General features: G+C 31.7%; 1 protein-coding gene across 3 annotated transcripts in view; it reads left to right on the plus strand.

Annotated features, from left to right (window-relative positions):
* The first annotated feature begins 387 nt into the window (after positions 1-387).
* LOC149484408 (trehalose transporter 1-like protein) overlaps positions 388-18,136 on the plus strand; it is a 31,443-nt gene continuing 13,694 nt past the window's right edge. The window contains exons 1-4 of one of the 3 annotated variants that reach the window (XM_089700567.1): positions 12,343-12,400; positions 12,632-12,685; positions 17,068-17,315; positions 17,672-17,830. In XM_089700567.1, coding sequence (XP_089556693.1) covers positions 12,381-12,400; positions 12,632-12,685; positions 17,068-17,315; positions 17,672-17,830 — 481 coding nt within the window. In that variant the 5' untranslated portion in view covers positions 12,343-12,380. The other 2 variants (XM_089700569.1, XM_089700568.1) reach the window with 2 other exon arrangements.

The following is an 18,136-nucleotide window of genomic DNA, read 5'->3' on the forward strand; positions in this document are numbered from 1 at the left end:
AAAACAAAACATGTATTATGTGTCGAATAAAACACACAGCGTTGCAGTTTACTGCTTGCTGATGAAGATGCTATGCCGGCAGAGGCAGATGACAGCGCTTCAAAGGTGATGTCAAATTGGTATGACAGATGACATACTAGGGACGCGCTCTTGCTAGTGAGGTGAAAAATCCATCGATATTCGGTAAGGTGACCCTTTTTCATAGAGATATATAGGATTCATAGACAGCTTTCTTCACCAACGCTGTGTGTTTTATTCGACACATAATACATGTTTTGTTTTAATGCAAAACATCAATATTATGTATGTTGTCGCTATATTTTTGCCGCGCTTTTGTGCAAACGTTTACACATAAAAACATCCATATATGCGAGGAAACTTGTATATAATGCCAGTACATATGTAGGAGCCGCGGGAAGTATACGTGCGTGTAAAACCGTGCGTCTATTTTCACGATATTTCGGTCAACTTTTTATAGAAGTGGTATATCGGTCGATGGAAATTATGTGATGTTCAGCTTTACGTTGCTAAATAATCTGTGATATTTTGTGGACATTAATTTAAAATAGTGTAATTAATATAATACAATGGCAGACGAAAAGTAAGTTGTAAATATAATTCGATTAGTATAAATAAGGTGCTGTTACAGATTACGTCCACGTCGTTATAATTAAAAACTTTATTACTTGTAAAATATTATAATTTTATGGGATCATAAGTTAACAACTAAGTAAAAGCAAAATGTCCTTTTTAGTTAGGTTAATAGAAATAAGGACTTATGTAAAGTTACAAGACAATTTTTAAAATAAAAATCTCTGAACGGACTCTACTTCTCCATGGAAATGGAAGAAATTTCAATTTTACGATCGAATATACGAATTAAGTTGGTCTTAATTTACTTCTAAGTTACCAATATAAATTACTATGAGTTAAACTTAAATAACATTAAAATACTTACGCGAAGAAAATACTAGCAATGTTATCAAGAGTACGCCCATAGTAAAGTAACTTGCATACAAATTATTTGATAATGGCAGCAAATAGACATAAGCCACAATTGTGTGCGGTATATTAATGCTTATTATATTTATGTAGTTAAAGAAAAGTAAAGAATGAGAAACAGCGTGTTTCGTAATGAGAGTTTTTTTATTGACTATTTGTTAAAATTTAAAACTTAGATATAAATTACGAAATGGTGGCATTGAAAGGGACATAATATTATTTATTTACGTATTTAAATAATATATTGCATTAGTCTTCAGTGTGTAATTTGTTACCTGGACGTTAGAAATAAACAATAATTTATCACTTAAAGTATGAATGTTACTAATAGCCACGGCCAACTAAGAATTTGTTTATTTATTTATTCCTCTATTGTACCAACGGTTGCCGGGAAGAAATCGCTCTTAGCGATAAGGCCGCCAATAGGCTATTTGACAGTATAAAAAATAAATTACTTTTTTGTGTAATCCATATATATATAAGGTTTTTGAAGCGATTTAAATTAATAAATGATATAAATAATAACTTATTTATTTATAAATCGTCGAGAAAAAACATAATATTTTTTAAAATGACCACGTGACCGAAAACATCCATGATTGGCTGCATCTGCCATGACGTCACAGCGGCGTAAATAACAAGAGATCCCAACGTTTACTCACGTCGTTGCTGAATTTCGCTTTTGGTTTTGTTTCTTGTATAACTTATTTCTTGTGATTCAAGGTGTCTGTAATCAGTTTTGTTCTTTATGTGTTATTTTTGTTTGTCATGGAACCTAATTTCGAAAAAGCAGACCGTAGAAATCTACCTAAAGTGGACGCTATAATTAGGTGCTATAATGGTTGGCATGTTCTTTAAAAACAACCAAGATTTTTACGCTCCTCAATTGAGAAATGTGAAAACAGCTACGTAAGTTAATATTTCAATCGTCATTCATTACCTTTTTAGTTAATTGTACCTACAAACATGAATCACAATAGCACAATAATTATGAAGTATACATTTTTTAGATTAAGTCCTTTATTTTTCATTTCAGCCATCCAGTTTATAGGATTGACGTGTGTGTATTGATTATTTTCAATATCAATACAAACACGTCATCATCAATTTATATATAATATCATTATCTTACCTCAAGCAGGTAAGTAATGAGACGATTTATACTAAGTATGTATTGCAAATAAAATAAACTGCCTACTAGGTATTCAACACCATACTTACATCGAAGTGGTCTTCACAAAAAAATATAACTGTTTTAATTGATATATCTAATATCACTTGGATTTCTGCGAGCTAACTGCAACCACTTTCTACGCATTTTTATATATTTTGGAGCACATATAAATAGTTTGTCAGGGGTTTTAATAGTCGTATTTCTGCATCCAGGAACTACACACCACCTATAAGAACTCATTTTCTGGTTTTTAAACAGATTAACTTAATTATACTATAATTAAAACAAAAACGAACAATAAGTACTAGGAGCAAGTTGATGTTTACGCCGCTGTGACGTCACCATGGTCGCGAGACGCCATATTCTTCAAAATTGTGTTTTGGCGGCGTATTTGAATATCATGTTTTTATTTTCCATTTTCTCAATGAATAACTACAAAAAATTAAGAAACATGTGTTTTGTGTGCTCTATAAACGTATCTTAATAATTTGAGACAGTTTTCAAAACCTTGTCAAATAGCCTATTGTACTTAGTTTAAACTAAGTAGGTACGTGCAATAAAGTAATAATAAATATTTTTTTTGTACGAAAATTATTTACCTCGGGTACAAATCGAGATAACGCATTTTATTCCAAAGTCTTGTAAAGTGGAATGTAGGCTATGCATTCTATGTCTAGGTTTGAAGTGACTAAAATCCGGTATACATAATACACCGTTAAAAAGCTAGTACATTTGTTTTTACGTATATTTTGTAAGCTTAAAGAGAAACACTCCTTTATTATTTGCTAATTTTACTTTATTGAGGTCGCATTTTGATTTTTGGTGCAATTGCAATTTATAAAAAAGTTATTGGTACAAAAAAAGCTTCTATACTTTTTAATAGTAGAGTTTGTAAATTTAATTCTCAAAATGTATAAAGTCAATAAATGTTTAATGTTTTTTGATGTAACTAGTCGTGGGGACTGGATTGTCCTAAATATGTGAACCATTTCGAAGTTTCTATGAATGTAGTGTGAATTGCATCAGAATCACTTGGAAAGCTGTCTGAAAATTGTGCAATAATAAATAAAATATATAGCTTTGTGCTACAATACTTTTAGGATACATTTTAATGAGTTAAATAATATGGCCAATAAATAGGTACATTTTATATGGTATATTTATTGTCGTAAAGATAAAAAATTCATAAAATATTATACTTACACATTCTGGATAGGTAGAAAATAAGGTATTTGTAATTTTTTAGAATATTAAAAGAAAATTGCGTTTATTTAAAACATTAAATATAATAATAAATCTTGTCTACTCGAATTTCTTAACTACAGTACAATGTACATACATAGTTGAATTTATCGTTAATTCGTGTTAACAAGTTTCAGTATTGGTATTGCAAATTAACTGGATAGTTTATTTTCGATTGGCCGTTTGAATATTCATGATGTTATTTATTTATTATGCATTATTTATTTATTATTATAGTCAATGTTTAGTCGTATATAAATATGAATTACCGTACTTGGCGTCTTTGCGGTAGTCTAGCTGTCATGTTATGTTATTATTGTATTAAAATTGTTTTAATAAATATAAGAATGTGAGTTAATAACATTATGGAATTATTATTTATTAAAGGACGGGTCTCTTGAAGTTTTAATTACTTGTACTTAATGGCACCTTCTTAATTATATTAATTACTAGCTTTCCGCCCGCGGCTTCGCCCGCGTTTTCAAAGAAAAACCCGTTCCCGTAGGATTTCCGGGATAAAACCTACCCTATGTCCTTTCTCAGGTATCTAAATATCTCCATACCAAATTTCATGCAAATTGGTTCAGTAGTTAAGGCGTGATTGAGTAACAGACAGACAGACAGAGTTACTTTCGCATTTATAATATTAAAAGTATGGATATATCTACAAAACATAATACTACAAGCATGGACGAATAAAAAAAGACGGACGGTATATCGCCTAAACATTGAGTGAAGCCTAGTAATGGCGGCGAAACATCCATGTGTGTGTGCCATGTTGCCATGGCAACAGCTGTCCTGATGACAATGGCGGCTGTATTTTTTTCTATAAATTTTGCCCTAATAATTTTGTCATTAAAACATAAAAGAAATAACTTGCTTCTCTGTGGAATGTAATCCCTTGTGTTTTGTTATTTAAAATTGTACTGTTGCGACACCATTTATCCACGCAAGACGGCATTTTAAATATTTTTTGTGAAACAGTGACGCAGTTAATCAGTCGGTAGTTCACGACGTAATGGCGGCCGACTAGCTTACTATGGTGAGAGTGTGTGCGTGTTTATTGTCTTTACATGATCGCTAGCTTACTATGGTGGCTTCACGTTGTTTGTTCGTAATACGGCGTCCGTCTTTTTTTATACGTCCATGACTACAAGCTTTAATTATTTAGTTTTCGATTATATACGTACCTATAGGCATTGCTTTCAAGTTTGAATAGATTTTTCCGATTATTGTAATATTTTTTGACGAGCTCTTTTACTGGGTTGCACAGTAGAGTGATCTGTTTGTTAGTATCCTACGAAACCGTTCATCATAACTTGTTAAAGTCGAATAAACTTATATTTTTTTTATATGGAGGCAAAGCCATAAATTATTTTAAAAGGAAATATAAATTATATTTCAATCACGTATCTACGTTTCATTATAGGTAACGATAAAGTCAAATGCTTGATTTGTCATACTTCTTTTCCATTCTGTAAAGAGGTTCGTGTTATTTACAATTTACAAACCCAATTGTTTCGTCCACATGTCGTAGTGCGTACCTATACTATTATATTATCTGTAGTAGTACTAAGAAAGTGCATATAGAGCAAGTGACCATTAATGTAGTTGCAAGGTTAAGGTTTTTGGCGGGCTTCCAACGTACTTCGGTATCCGCGACGATAACGTGCGGTCAACGTACTGTCAAGCGAGCGTTTATCTCTTGTTTGTGTTTATTTGTTTACTTTATATAATGTTTTATTGTATTCCGTGTATCAAAGTTGCAATCTGGAAGGTTCAAGATATGCGTTTGTGATGCGATTTTCTAAGAAACGGTGATGATTCAGAAATGAAGCCTGTGTTTACGTGGTAACTATTTCGTAATCAAATTGTAGGGAATATCTTTTTGCAGGGAATTACGTAACGCAGGATCGCGTTTGATATTAGATATTTCAGTAGTTTTGCGTGACACAATTTTTTTCTTTGGTACAAATACGTTTTTCGAATAATTTGTAGGTACTTAGTATGCACATTTAACCCATTTTAAAATAGCATTTTCCATTGTCTTTTTGGTTGTGCTAATTAGAAAAGTTGACGTAAATCTGTGAATGTTATTCATCAGTTTATAAAAGGAAGGCGTGGAAGCGAAGCCAAGATATAATTATCGGTCAAAGTCCACTCCATTTTCGTTGGATGTCTTGCCAAACTCTGAAATAAGAAATACCAATTCAGTCATCATGAATTGTCAATGAAATACGTTATTTTTAAATGTGACCTTCGAAACGTTTGCTTGACAAAGAACTGACTTCTCAAAATATGTGAATAAGACTAGCAGGACAGGAAAAGTTTGTTGTGGGAAATTTATTTTTAGATAAGAATTGAGTTACATACAAAGAGGTAAATTTTGATACAGAGATACCCGGAACTGCTAAAATAACACCTTTCATCTTTATAAGTGTCTAGATCAAATAAAACTGTTTCCATCTTATCTTACAAGTAAAAGTTTGTTAAATTTTATGATCCATACTTTAAGCCATATCTCCATTACAATATAATATGACAAGCAGATTATTGTAATCTTATTTATGACACTATAATGGAGATAGCAACAGTTTTTTGATAACAGCTGTTTGATGGCAATCTTATTATAATCATTGATAATGCTCACATAATATCATGCACTTTGTGTATGACACTTAGGATTTATGCACACTATTGTTATTAACAGATTACATAAGGTATTTCCTAGCTTCATGCCTCTCTTTTCAGCAAGAAACGCAAGAAACTTTGTCAAAGATAACCCCATAGGCCATAGGCAAACCAACGACTATGCTAAATGTAAAATGACGTTCAGTCAAGTCGTTGAACGTTACATTTAACAATCTGACGATTTGTTCTTAGTCATTCAATTAAATGTCGTCATTCAATGAACACGCTAGTCATGCAATCAAATAGCAGATTCAAACAGATAATGGCGACATATATATACACATACTATTTACTATATATTAAATATTTTCACATGTAGAGAAATATAATAATTTGTTTTATGCTTTCTAATACGTCATATAGATATTAGATAATATGTTAGAAATGGCATACCGCTCCAAAGTGAGCGATTAAGAAATAAGAAGCCGTTTTGCGGTAATCCTGTTGGTCGTACAGATATTGCGAATTTGTATGCCATGTTAAAATGAGTGAAGATTTTTATACAGTTAATTATTATATATCAGTATGCTCTTGGCTAAAGTACTTTATCTTATCTTTTTCATCAAAGTAACACGTCTAGAAGAAATGATATGTTCGAGTGTTCGGGATAAAGTGGTATTTGTTTTCACTTTATATCTTGAAATTACGTATAAATAGGTATACTTATACATACAATTGATTGTATCTTTTTGCATAATAATCGTTACGTATAGTGACGAAACTGATATTATACAGTTCGAACAGCCGGTAAACAAATATTTTTTTAACACTTCAATAAAATTGTACAGACAGGAAACCTAAGAACTAATTACAGAAAAAGACAGTGTACAACTTATTTGGCGGCCTTATGACTTAGTAGAGATCTCTTCCAGGCAACCACGGTAAACAAACAGAGGTAAACAAGCAAAAATCACTAATTTACTTACCAGCCCCCCTAGACAAGTGGCTTTCTATTAGCGTAAAGTTCAATAGAATAGATTATGAATGTATGAGATTGACGTAATCAATCGTCGTCGTCGTCGTAATCAAACGTCAATCTCATACATTCATAATCTATTCTATTGAACTTTACGCTAATAGAAAGCCACTAGTCTAGGGGGGCTGATAGGACGGCGCGCTATGGGACAGAACAGTATAAACCATCTCAAAAATCTATAACTTTTTAGTTTCTCGTACTTTTTACTTGAATTTTGGTATACGCATTCTTGAATAACTACGCTATAATAAACCAAGTCCATTTTTGTTTTGGTAATTTTATTTTTTTGTTTAAAAAAAAATACAAACAAACTTTCGTAAATTTTCTTACAAAAATCTTACATTATTTAATAATTTTCCTCTTATCTTAACAGAACAAACATTGCTTATGTATTAAACAAAACATTTCAAGACTTTATACTTAAAAAAAAATAAAACTTAGAAAATAATAAAATAATTATTGAGTTGAGTACCTATATTAAAAATGTTAATACAATAAAACAACTGTTCCTTATTATATACCAGAAGCTGTTTAGATTCTTCAAACAATTCTTTTGGAATTTTTGGTCTTTTTGAAATATGTTGTCTTTATATACTGGATATACCTATAGGGATCTGTTGTATACAGCAAGATGTTTCTTCCATTGCAGCTGAACGCGAACACTTTCGGACGTGATTTAGCCGATTTTTAATGTATATATCATATATGTATATGAAAATTTTCTAATAGGTAAATATTTTTCAAGTTCTTCAGAATTTTACCACTTATTAACAGCGGACATATATCGCGGCGAATACAAACACACTCATTTTTATATTTTTGGACTTTCAACAGTTAGGTGAAGAAGTATCTCAATACTTTGTTATAAATGCTGAAATTGTTGGGGTTATATAGGACCCGAGTTTTAATAACTTATGCAAAACCAATGAGAAAAATGATAAAAAAATTCCCATACAAATTATTTAACCTATAGGCAGATTACAATTAACGCAATGGATTCTACAACAATATATAAATAAAAACAACATATTAATTAATTATGTTAATGTTGTTATCATAGGTGTGAAGGTATGGTCAACCGCAAAAAAACAAACTATTTTAAGTTATATATATCATTTAGAATTTTAATAACAAGTAGAAACGTTAAATTCGTTTACATAATTTTTTTCTCCCTCTCTTCACATTTCAGCATCTAGCTTGAAAAGGCGCAGTAATGACGCAGGTTTTTTTTACCTTTTTGGAATCTTGAATAACTAAAGAATCTAAAAATCATAATAACTCAACTTCGGCAGCTTTCGGCAAAGACGAATACTCAATTTGAAAATGAAAAAAGACGATAAAATTCAATGATTCACAAAAAAATTAAAATTAAAATGTGGCAAAATATTTCGCATAAAATATTTACTAATTGATAAACTTCAGATCCTAGTCAATCCAAAAATGTATGATACATATTAATTTTAATGGGAAACTTAGAAATTATCATACGTTAAACTTCAGAAATAGATTAGGTACGTGCTAAGTAAGAAAATATGACTACTCAGGTTTACTGTGAAATTTAATGAGATAAAACTGATTTAAATTTAATTTCATCTATTTTATCAGATAGTTCGTTTATTCAGGAATGTAATGCCACCAAAAAATCATCTGTACGACAATTTTGACCCAAACCATTTTAGAGATGGTTTATACCGTTCTGTCCCATAGTGCGGCGCCCGTAAAAAGATTATTTTTACCGAAGTAAACTATTTAGAATATTATGTTCCTCAGGTCAGGATTTTAAAGATTTTCTAGTATCTTTTAAATACTTGGAATATTTTTTTCTGTACAGTTTTTTTAGTTATTCCAGATAACTAGAAAAACTGTACTTAGTACTATATGTTAGTTATTTTAGGGTAATGGAGGTATCTGTTTCTTTTTTCCTACAGCCAAATCGGTACAATTTTTATTTCAAATATTCCATAGACGATCCAGAATATTCGTTTTAGACATAGGTTTTGGTACATAGTGGTTCTTAAAAAAATATATTTTTTGCTTATTAGTGAACTTTGCAATTAATACAGTTTATTACTAACATTCCTATATTTACGTGCTGATAACGTATTTATTTTCACTTCAAATACACATACATACTTATTAAAATTAATAATTACATACATATTTACTTAACCGACGTTTCCAAAAAGTTGTTTAATGAAAGCGATTTTTTTTGTTGTAAAAATATTTTTGTCTATTAATCCTATTTTAGAATCTGATGTGGTATCTTCCTCTTCAAAACGTGGGTGACTTTCTTGTAGAAAAGATTTCTTCATTTGCCAATGACAATGCATAGAAACGTAAACACTTTATAATATTGAGTTTTATGTAATATCGTAATGCGACACTAAGCAGTGACCAGATGCATTCGAGATGAGATTATTCTAATATTACGTAAAAATAATGTAATAATGTTTAACGAATGATTATTGTTAGAATATCAAAATATTAATAAACCCGCTACGACTAACAGGAGCGGAGCAGCAATGAAAAATGTTGCAAAATTTCCTTTTGAGAGTAGACTGGTAAACAAAACGTAGGTAAACTAATATTTGAAGCATAGTCAGTCCTTAAAAGCAGAAGTCGTAATTACCGTTTATGAATATTCTACAAGTAGGACATCAAATGTATTTAAATTACATCAAATTTATCGATTGGTGTCCGAAATCCATACTAATGTTTTGAATATAAAAAATACGATTAGCATTTTAGCATACTGGCTCGAATTGAACGTATCTACATTCTAGACCTTATTTTATATGAGAAATAAATCTCTTTTATCAGTTTCTAATAGCAAATCAATAAAATATTTTAATATTCATTTATATACCGGTTCTCTGACTGTTTGTTAAATATTAAGCGGTGTATAAACAAAATTAAATACTAGTGATATTTTGTACCGTTTTGTTGTTTGTATCTATCTACACATCTATATAACACTTAACATTTTGACTTATTAAAAAAAATACACTTGAATATTTTTCGTAGTTTTAAAGAAATCTGGATTAAACCACTATACAGGGTGTCCCACTGTTGGTATACTAAGCTCAAAGGAGGTTATAGTTTTGAATACGCTGAGTACGTAAAAAATAATTAAAAAATTCCAGACGCATTTTTTTTTCAATAAGATGAATTCTTAAAACTCTATGTGTACACTCATAACAAGCAACCCACCCAACTTTGCCACCAGTACGTGAGCTATCGTTTAAGATTATGTTTTCATAGACAAAATGCTCACATTAGAGGAGCGGTATATGCCGGCTGCGCGAAGCTAGAGAAGAAAACATAGATTTTCAGGAAAAATTTAGCAAAAAATTTTTGATGTAATTTTGTTTTTTAAGTATTTTTTACGTGATCAGCGTATGCAAAACTACAAGTCCCTTCGCGCTTAGTATACCAATAGTGGGACACCCTGTATTCACAAGTAGAAACCCTTCGATTAGTAATCTAGCATTGTTGAAACTGTTATCTATTATCATTTATCATACAACAAATATTCTAATAGTAATGAAGTGATGCAACGCATTTTGATCTAGGATATTTAGGTTTAGTTCAAGGAGCTGATGTCTGATAGTCTACTAGGTGGAAAGTTCTGGAAATTAAATCGTTATCCAAAATTGAATGCATACAATACTAAAGGAATCCATACTTAATATTATAAATGCGAAAGTAACTCTGTCTGTCTGTCTGTTACTCAATCACGCCTTAACTACTGAACCAATTTTTATGAAATTTGGTATGGAGATATTTTGATACCCGAGAAAGGATATAGGCTACTTATTTTATATATTTTATAAAATGACGCAATTCTGGAAATCCCACGGGAACGGGAACTATGCGGGTTTTTCTTTGACTGCGCGGGCGAAGCCGCGGGCGTAAACTTAGTGTGAAATAAATATAAAGGACTGTTCTCCTACAAGAGAACGTAAGTACCTAATTAAAATATTATTTGTGTGTAGGAACATAATAACTAGAAATGATATAACATAATTCATATAATGTGGTATTTTAAAACTTGTTGAAATTGTTTAAATATTATAAGTAATACATTATTGTATAATGTTATTACGTCACTAATGCGATAAATTTACTTTTCCATAGTTACAAAAGATTGTTTACTTATGCGAAATAATGTGGTAGGTCTTAATCTTATTACCGCATGCTTAAAATTAAGAGAGGTTATCGTAATATTATTGTTTTTGTAGACATAAAGAACTACAAAGTATAAACACATTTATTACAGTAGATATGAAACCTTGCTCAAGTATGAAACTATCGTAAATGGCATTATCATGCCTTGATAGTGAATATTTGCCATTAACAATATTATTGAGGTTTTTCTAATAATAAAATTTTCTTACAAAAATAATATAATAGGTACTTACCTATCAAAACCTTTCCGAGTTCTAATTCTTCTTATTAGGGTGCACTCACACACATCAGTCACCGTCACGGCACGTCACCGGACAGGATTAAAAAAAAATATGTATCAATAGTTCTAGTATGACTCTGTTCCCACACGACAGTCGCCGGCACGAAATCTATCAGTGACGTCACCGGTCAGGCACGTCAAATAATCTTTCCATACATGTATCATACTTTTATCCCCACTCACCCGGTGCCGTCACGTCTCAGTTCAGTCAGCGTCGTGCTACCGTCAATTGCTACACGTGTATTGCATTTTATCCGTCAGGGCAGTATCTGTTCTCTAGCGTGACACACGTCTAATCACTGACTAACCTGATGTATGTGTTCAATGATTCAGTCAAACCGGCGACGTGACTGACGGACAACATGACGGTGACTGGTGTTTGTGGATACGTACACAAACCGTCACCGATCAGTCATCGGTGACTTGACGGTGACTGATGTGTGTGAGTGCACCCTTAATGTTCCAAAGAATGCCACGACAAATTAGTTATTAATTTTACAATCGAAAAAAAAAATATTCCACAAATCTATCAGTAGGATATCGCGATGACACCTAGGTAAGTAATTCGTGTTATCGCGTTATACGGAGGGAGCACTAAATATAAGTATAACAGCGGGTGCAAACTGCATAAAAATATGTAATACAGAAAAGTCTCAAAATATCAGTAGGTACACGTACTTACTGCCTAATCTTTATTGAAGCCTTTCATAACACTCAGTATGCATATCAGTAACAAATATTGACTTAATCGATAGTTGGAAGCTTGTCCGATTATTATAAATCACTTATCAGTTACACATCTATGGAATGACAGTCTAGTTTCCGCTATGCGTTCTACCGACGCGTTGTGAGTTGTTTATTAGTTAAAAGTTATTAAAATAATAATTAGACCTTTTATTTATATGAAAAATGAGTAAAATATACAATTTGTTTATTAAACGTGTCATGTAACTGTGATTTTGAAATGTTGTTTATGTTAACTTGTTTAATTTTAACTATTATTTATATTGAAATTTTTTTTACAAAAAGTGATTTTTTTACAATATAAATAGGTTATTTCGTATTTCATGTCCACTAGGTGCTGGTCCACACCAAGTACTTCAAAACAAGAGGTTCCAAATTATGGTTCTGTGTAAGTTTTGTACTTTATAAAATGAGGGTAGTTTCACATAATGTATTGTAATGGTGATTGTTGTAAAACAGATTGTAAACTCAGGTAGGATTTTTGGAATTTATTTATATTTTAAATTCTCCTTTTATTTACTAAAAGCAGAGATCACTGCATAGTGATAAGGCCGCCCTTTGTGCTTTCTAATCTTATTTTTGTAACCTTTATGTATATTTTGTTTTTTGCACAATAAAGTGTTAAATAAATAAATAAATAAATAAAAAAAAATTGGGATATTAGTAGTTTTGTGGAGTGGATTATAAATGCATAGGTACTTTTGTTTTGCATCTATCGGAAATTTTATTTTCGGTAGTTTAATTACGATCTTATTGATGCTAATCTTACAAATATTAGGTATTATCTTATCTTGGGTTGATATAACGATCAATATTTGTATGTTTATGATTAATATTTCCAAAATACTTAGATTAAAATTGTGACAATTTTGTAAACATGTAATATTTTCAGATTCTACAAGTATTTATAGATCATTATCGTCTAACATAACATAATAAGATAGAAATGAGATAACCATATTTTTTTTAACTTAATTGGTATCATTAGGTATATTATAATCAATAATTATAATATCTCTTGTACGACAAATAAAGAATTAAAAAAAATCTCTTTAACTTGAACTTTATCGCGATTTCTAAAATCGTTGAAAGATTCAAAACACACGCATATGACGTAGTAGGTACCATAATATTGTGATATGTAGGTACTTACGTGCTGGCCACGGACAATTCGCTATAGCGAAAATTCGCGCGGCGCGACTGGCGGCGCGTCTTGCGAATGAATCAAATGTATGGAAATGTACTGGGCATGCCACGCGCAGCGGCGACCAGCGAGACGACCGGCGAATTTCCCCGAGCGAATCGCGCGGCACGACTAGCGATCGAAACAAATGTATGAGTTATTACGGCGCAGGCCACGGAGTCGAGCGGCAGACGCGGCGACTACTCCCGGAGCGAACTTAATTTAAAATAGTTTGTTTTTTTTTCGCGAAAATGGAGACGGAAGCTTTTATTGCAGAAATTCTAGCTAGACCAGCTATTTGGAAGTATAGCCACCCGCAACATAATTTTTCATCATGCCTATATTTTTCATATTTTTGGTGGAATTCTCCGTCTGTAACACGATTTCTATTTAATTCGTGTACTCCACTATATCTTCCAAACATTAAATCTTGAGCAAAAAAGCTGCTACTCTCCAAACAACGTCGAGCTAACTTTGATAAAGCCATCTCGTCTCCTAGTCTACACTGGTCGCGGCGGCGAACGCAACTGCCCGTGGCATGCTTACCGCGCCGCGCGAATTGCCGCGCCGCCCGTCGCGCCGTCGGTCGCGCCGCCGGTGTCCGTGGCCAAGGTGTTAGGTACGGTTTACGTTCGGCTAATTAGAGCAATTGATAATGACCGCCGATTCCCTGTGCGCTTCCTTTGTTTGATCTAAAGTAGTCTGTGAATGACAAATATTGCATAATTTTTTAAACGACTAACTACCAATAATGTTTTGAAATGGTTTTCAATGATAGGAAATTTGTTATAGAATGTATGCTTGTAGGAATGTACGTAGTAGGAATTATTAGATGCGTAGGTATACTTAAAATTGTTTACTTTTATATATAATACATAGCTTAATATAAACTTTTTATAGTTATCGCAAAAATATTAAGAGTAGAAAATTTAAAGATAGGAAAAACAATCCCGATCGTTCGTATAGTTTTGCGGTAAATATGTAGTAACAAAACAATTAGTTACTCTCCTACTTTGTAGCATTGATAAAAGTCATGAATATGAATAAAAATAACATTTAATAAGCTCATGATTAACAATTAACATTAACCTCGGAATTATCATGTGACTAAGAATAGGGGTGCGTGGAATAAAATCGTTTTGTCAACGAATTAATAGTAATATATTCGTATTTTTTCTTCTTTCATAGCCTTACTTTATTTGATAACTGTGTTCTTTGGCCTTTGGCCCTATTTTTTCCTATAAGTACATTTTTTTCGCAGGCAATAGAAAGAAAGAAGTAAAACTTAAAAGCTTATTAAGCTCAGAAAAAATAATGAATTTCGGTTTTTCTTGATCATCGGGTTAAAAGTTTAAGTAATACCTAATTCCCAATTTCTAAAACGCTTTTATAGTCCTGGATCCTTCGCCTTCGAGTTTCGTACAGGAAATTATTGGGCGTCTCATCAAGATAAAGCTACTCACGGAAAATTAGCTTGATAGTAATCAAGTGCAAAAATGGGCGATGAACCTGAACTATTATTAGCGTCACATGTATGTCGATTTTGAGTCATATTAAACAGACAGATTTAATTACAACTTTGTACACTTATCAAGGATCGGTGATCATACAATAATTTAATATTTAATAGGTAAGTTCAACGTGTTTCAATAGTTTTTTAAACTAAATTTATGTCGCAATTGTCCCATATCTATGTAATACAGTAGGAACAGAGTAAACACAATAATTGAGATAAATAAATACTTATTAATTCAAACAGGTTGACCTTAATTTGAGGTTATTAGTTAATTTGAACGATGTTTGAATTAGGATAAACGAATTTTAAGCATGTCATGTGGTACTATAAAGTGTTATCACAGTTGGTGTTACTCACACCTTATTTAAATAAGTGTATAAAGTTTTAGTAAATAAGATAATAGCTTTTTTTCATCTTTATTGCAGTTTATAATATTTAATAAGGTAATAATTTACATAGGTACCTAGTAGATTTTTCATAAATTTTTGGTAAAGCTCGTCCAAAAGTTTTTCAATTTATATTCGTGAATTTATCTAATTCTTTAACTCTCTCAGAAAGATTGCAGTTCCCTTATCCCTACGATTATTCTAAACAATTTATTTTCCAACCCCCCTAACATTAATAGGCACAAAGCATTTCAAAACGATTATGTAGCAATTAGAGGTGAATAAACATATTCATCGTAAGCTTTTGTAGTTCAGGCTTAGTAACAAATGTTGTAATAAATAGATAATGATTGTTTCAACTTTCAATTAACACACTATTTGTACGTTCCATACATGATCGCAAAACATGATACGTATGTTTGTATTTAATTATTACTATTGACTAAATGTAATCAATAACAATTGAACAATGATATAATATGTAAAAGGTGAATCTATGTAAATTGTATAGAGATATAAACATCACGTGCCACGGAAGGCCACGATACAATATCAACTATGTGTCAACGACTGTTCTGATAACACTATTAATAACATTATTATCATAATGAGCCCGTTTTATTGCTAGTTGCATTTATCTATCAATATATTGTTTGATTTCTTTTGATATGAGACTAATGTGGGATAATTGTCTTAATGCTAAGCCTGCAGAAGGAATGGCATATATAATAATACGATCCATATGACGTATGAGTAACGTAATTGCATGTTGTTTTACTTGCATAATAATTGCATATAAGTATTAGTTGTTTTCTCGACTCTCTTAACTTGGGATTAGATATAAAAGGTATTTGAACCGTCGTCGTTCGTCATCTGAATAAAAAATACCAAGAAAGCCTCCATAAAAGCCTTCAGGCAACTTCAGGTGCATATTAGTAGCTCAAGAAAGTCATAGTTGAATTAATATAATTAAAAATTACTTACTTAATTGAAGTACGTTATATAGGAAATAATATACTGTTATAATGAACAGCTGATAATTGTTTAATAGTGAGGAGTCTAAAGACGTGTTTTATAGTTTGAACTTTACGGACCTGCGGCAAATTGAACGTGGCGGGATGAAATTGACCTCACAAATTGATAACCTTCATTTATTACTTGTTCTGTTATGGCACAATGTCCCGTTGTTTCCACATTAATTATTTGATTAAGTGATAATTACCATAATAAAGCGCTTTTATTGTTCCATCTAAAACCGGACAATTGTCATGTGTTTTGTCAATTGTTTTGTTGTTTAGAATTGACTCGAATGTTTTTATGTAGTTACCTACTGGGATGTTAATTGTTATGCATACATACATACATTACGTAGAAGTATGTATTTGGATTGGTTGTTTCAGAAGTAAACTTTGTTTATTTATGACGTACCTTACTATATACTTAAGATATCATAGATGCAGTATTTCTAAAATATTATATTGTGTCAATATTGGTTCAAAATATTTAAGTTAGAGTAAGGTACCTATACATATATGTATTATCTCCTTGTTAGTTTTCTGTTGCCGAACAGAATGATAAATATTATTGTAATGAGATCGTAATCATACCGGTATAACTGCAAGCCTAAAATTAAATCACCATTTCAATTGCAATAATCATTATTAATTCCGCATTTTATATTCCAGGAGTGATGCTACACCATTCCTTAAAAATGGCGTCAAACCGACAGTCGCGAAAACACCTGTTCCTGAAAAGGCTAAAACGGGGAAAGAAGGCAGAGGAAAAGCATTTAAGCAGATCGTAGCAGCTTTAATAGCTAATTTTGGTACTATTAATACTGGAATGGTATTTGGATTCTCGGCGACGGCTCTGCCTCAACTGAAAAGTCCAGATTCAACTATACATATCACAGAAAATGAGGCTAGTTGGATTGGTAAGTAAATTTATATTCTTCAGATTTTTTTATCTATTGATGAAGTTTTAATTTTCCTTTTAAATAATTTAAATGTATATTTTGTCGGATAACAATTTTGTTGTAATTGATGCATTGAGATTTAATTTATCCGGATGTTTTATGCTTGAAAAATTCATACGACGCCTTTGTCCCTGCATTACAAACACTGATTATTATTTTATAATGACTGTCAACAAATTCTCTGTCCTAAATTTATGAATAAGGATTTTTTTTATAAAAATTTGGTCAAAACTTCTGCCAAAACTTTTGACGACAATTTTATTAGGTCCACTTCTCCACATAATATGATGTTTCAAATACTAAATCTATTTCAGCAAGTTTAAGTTCCGTGGGTACTCCTATCGGCTGCATAATTAGCGGGTATCTAATGGATAACATTGGGCGCAGGCGCACGCTGATCTTCACGGAGATACCGCTCATACTGGGCTGGATACTCATTGCGTTTGCGGTTAACGTTCCTATGATTTATGTTGGTATGTGTTTTTCGTTTTTCTATTAGTTAAGTAGATATAGTGATATAGATAAACATTTAGTAGAGTAAGAAAGGCATTTATCTGCTATTGTATGCTATCGAGTTAGTGGACTTACTGTCTGACATTAATAACTTCAAAATTGGTTATCGAAGGAACATCAGGTTTCTTGCAATCTTCAACACAAAAAGCAACACGCTGTTACCTGCTTACGATTCATGACATGTTTTCGGTCCATTTTGGGAATTGAAAATGAAGGGAAAAACAGGGCGGCTGCTTTTTTTATGTGGTGTCTGTCGATGTTAGCCA

The sequence above is a fragment of the Colias philodice genome, chromosome 11 (genome assembly GCF_061535455.1).
Source record: "Colias philodice isolate Cphi_HAF_F1 chromosome 11, ilColPhil1 Martin Lab GWU primary, whole genome shotgun sequence".
In the NCBI taxonomy this organism is placed as follows: domain Eukaryota; kingdom Metazoa; phylum Arthropoda; class Insecta; order Lepidoptera; family Pieridae; genus Colias; species Colias philodice.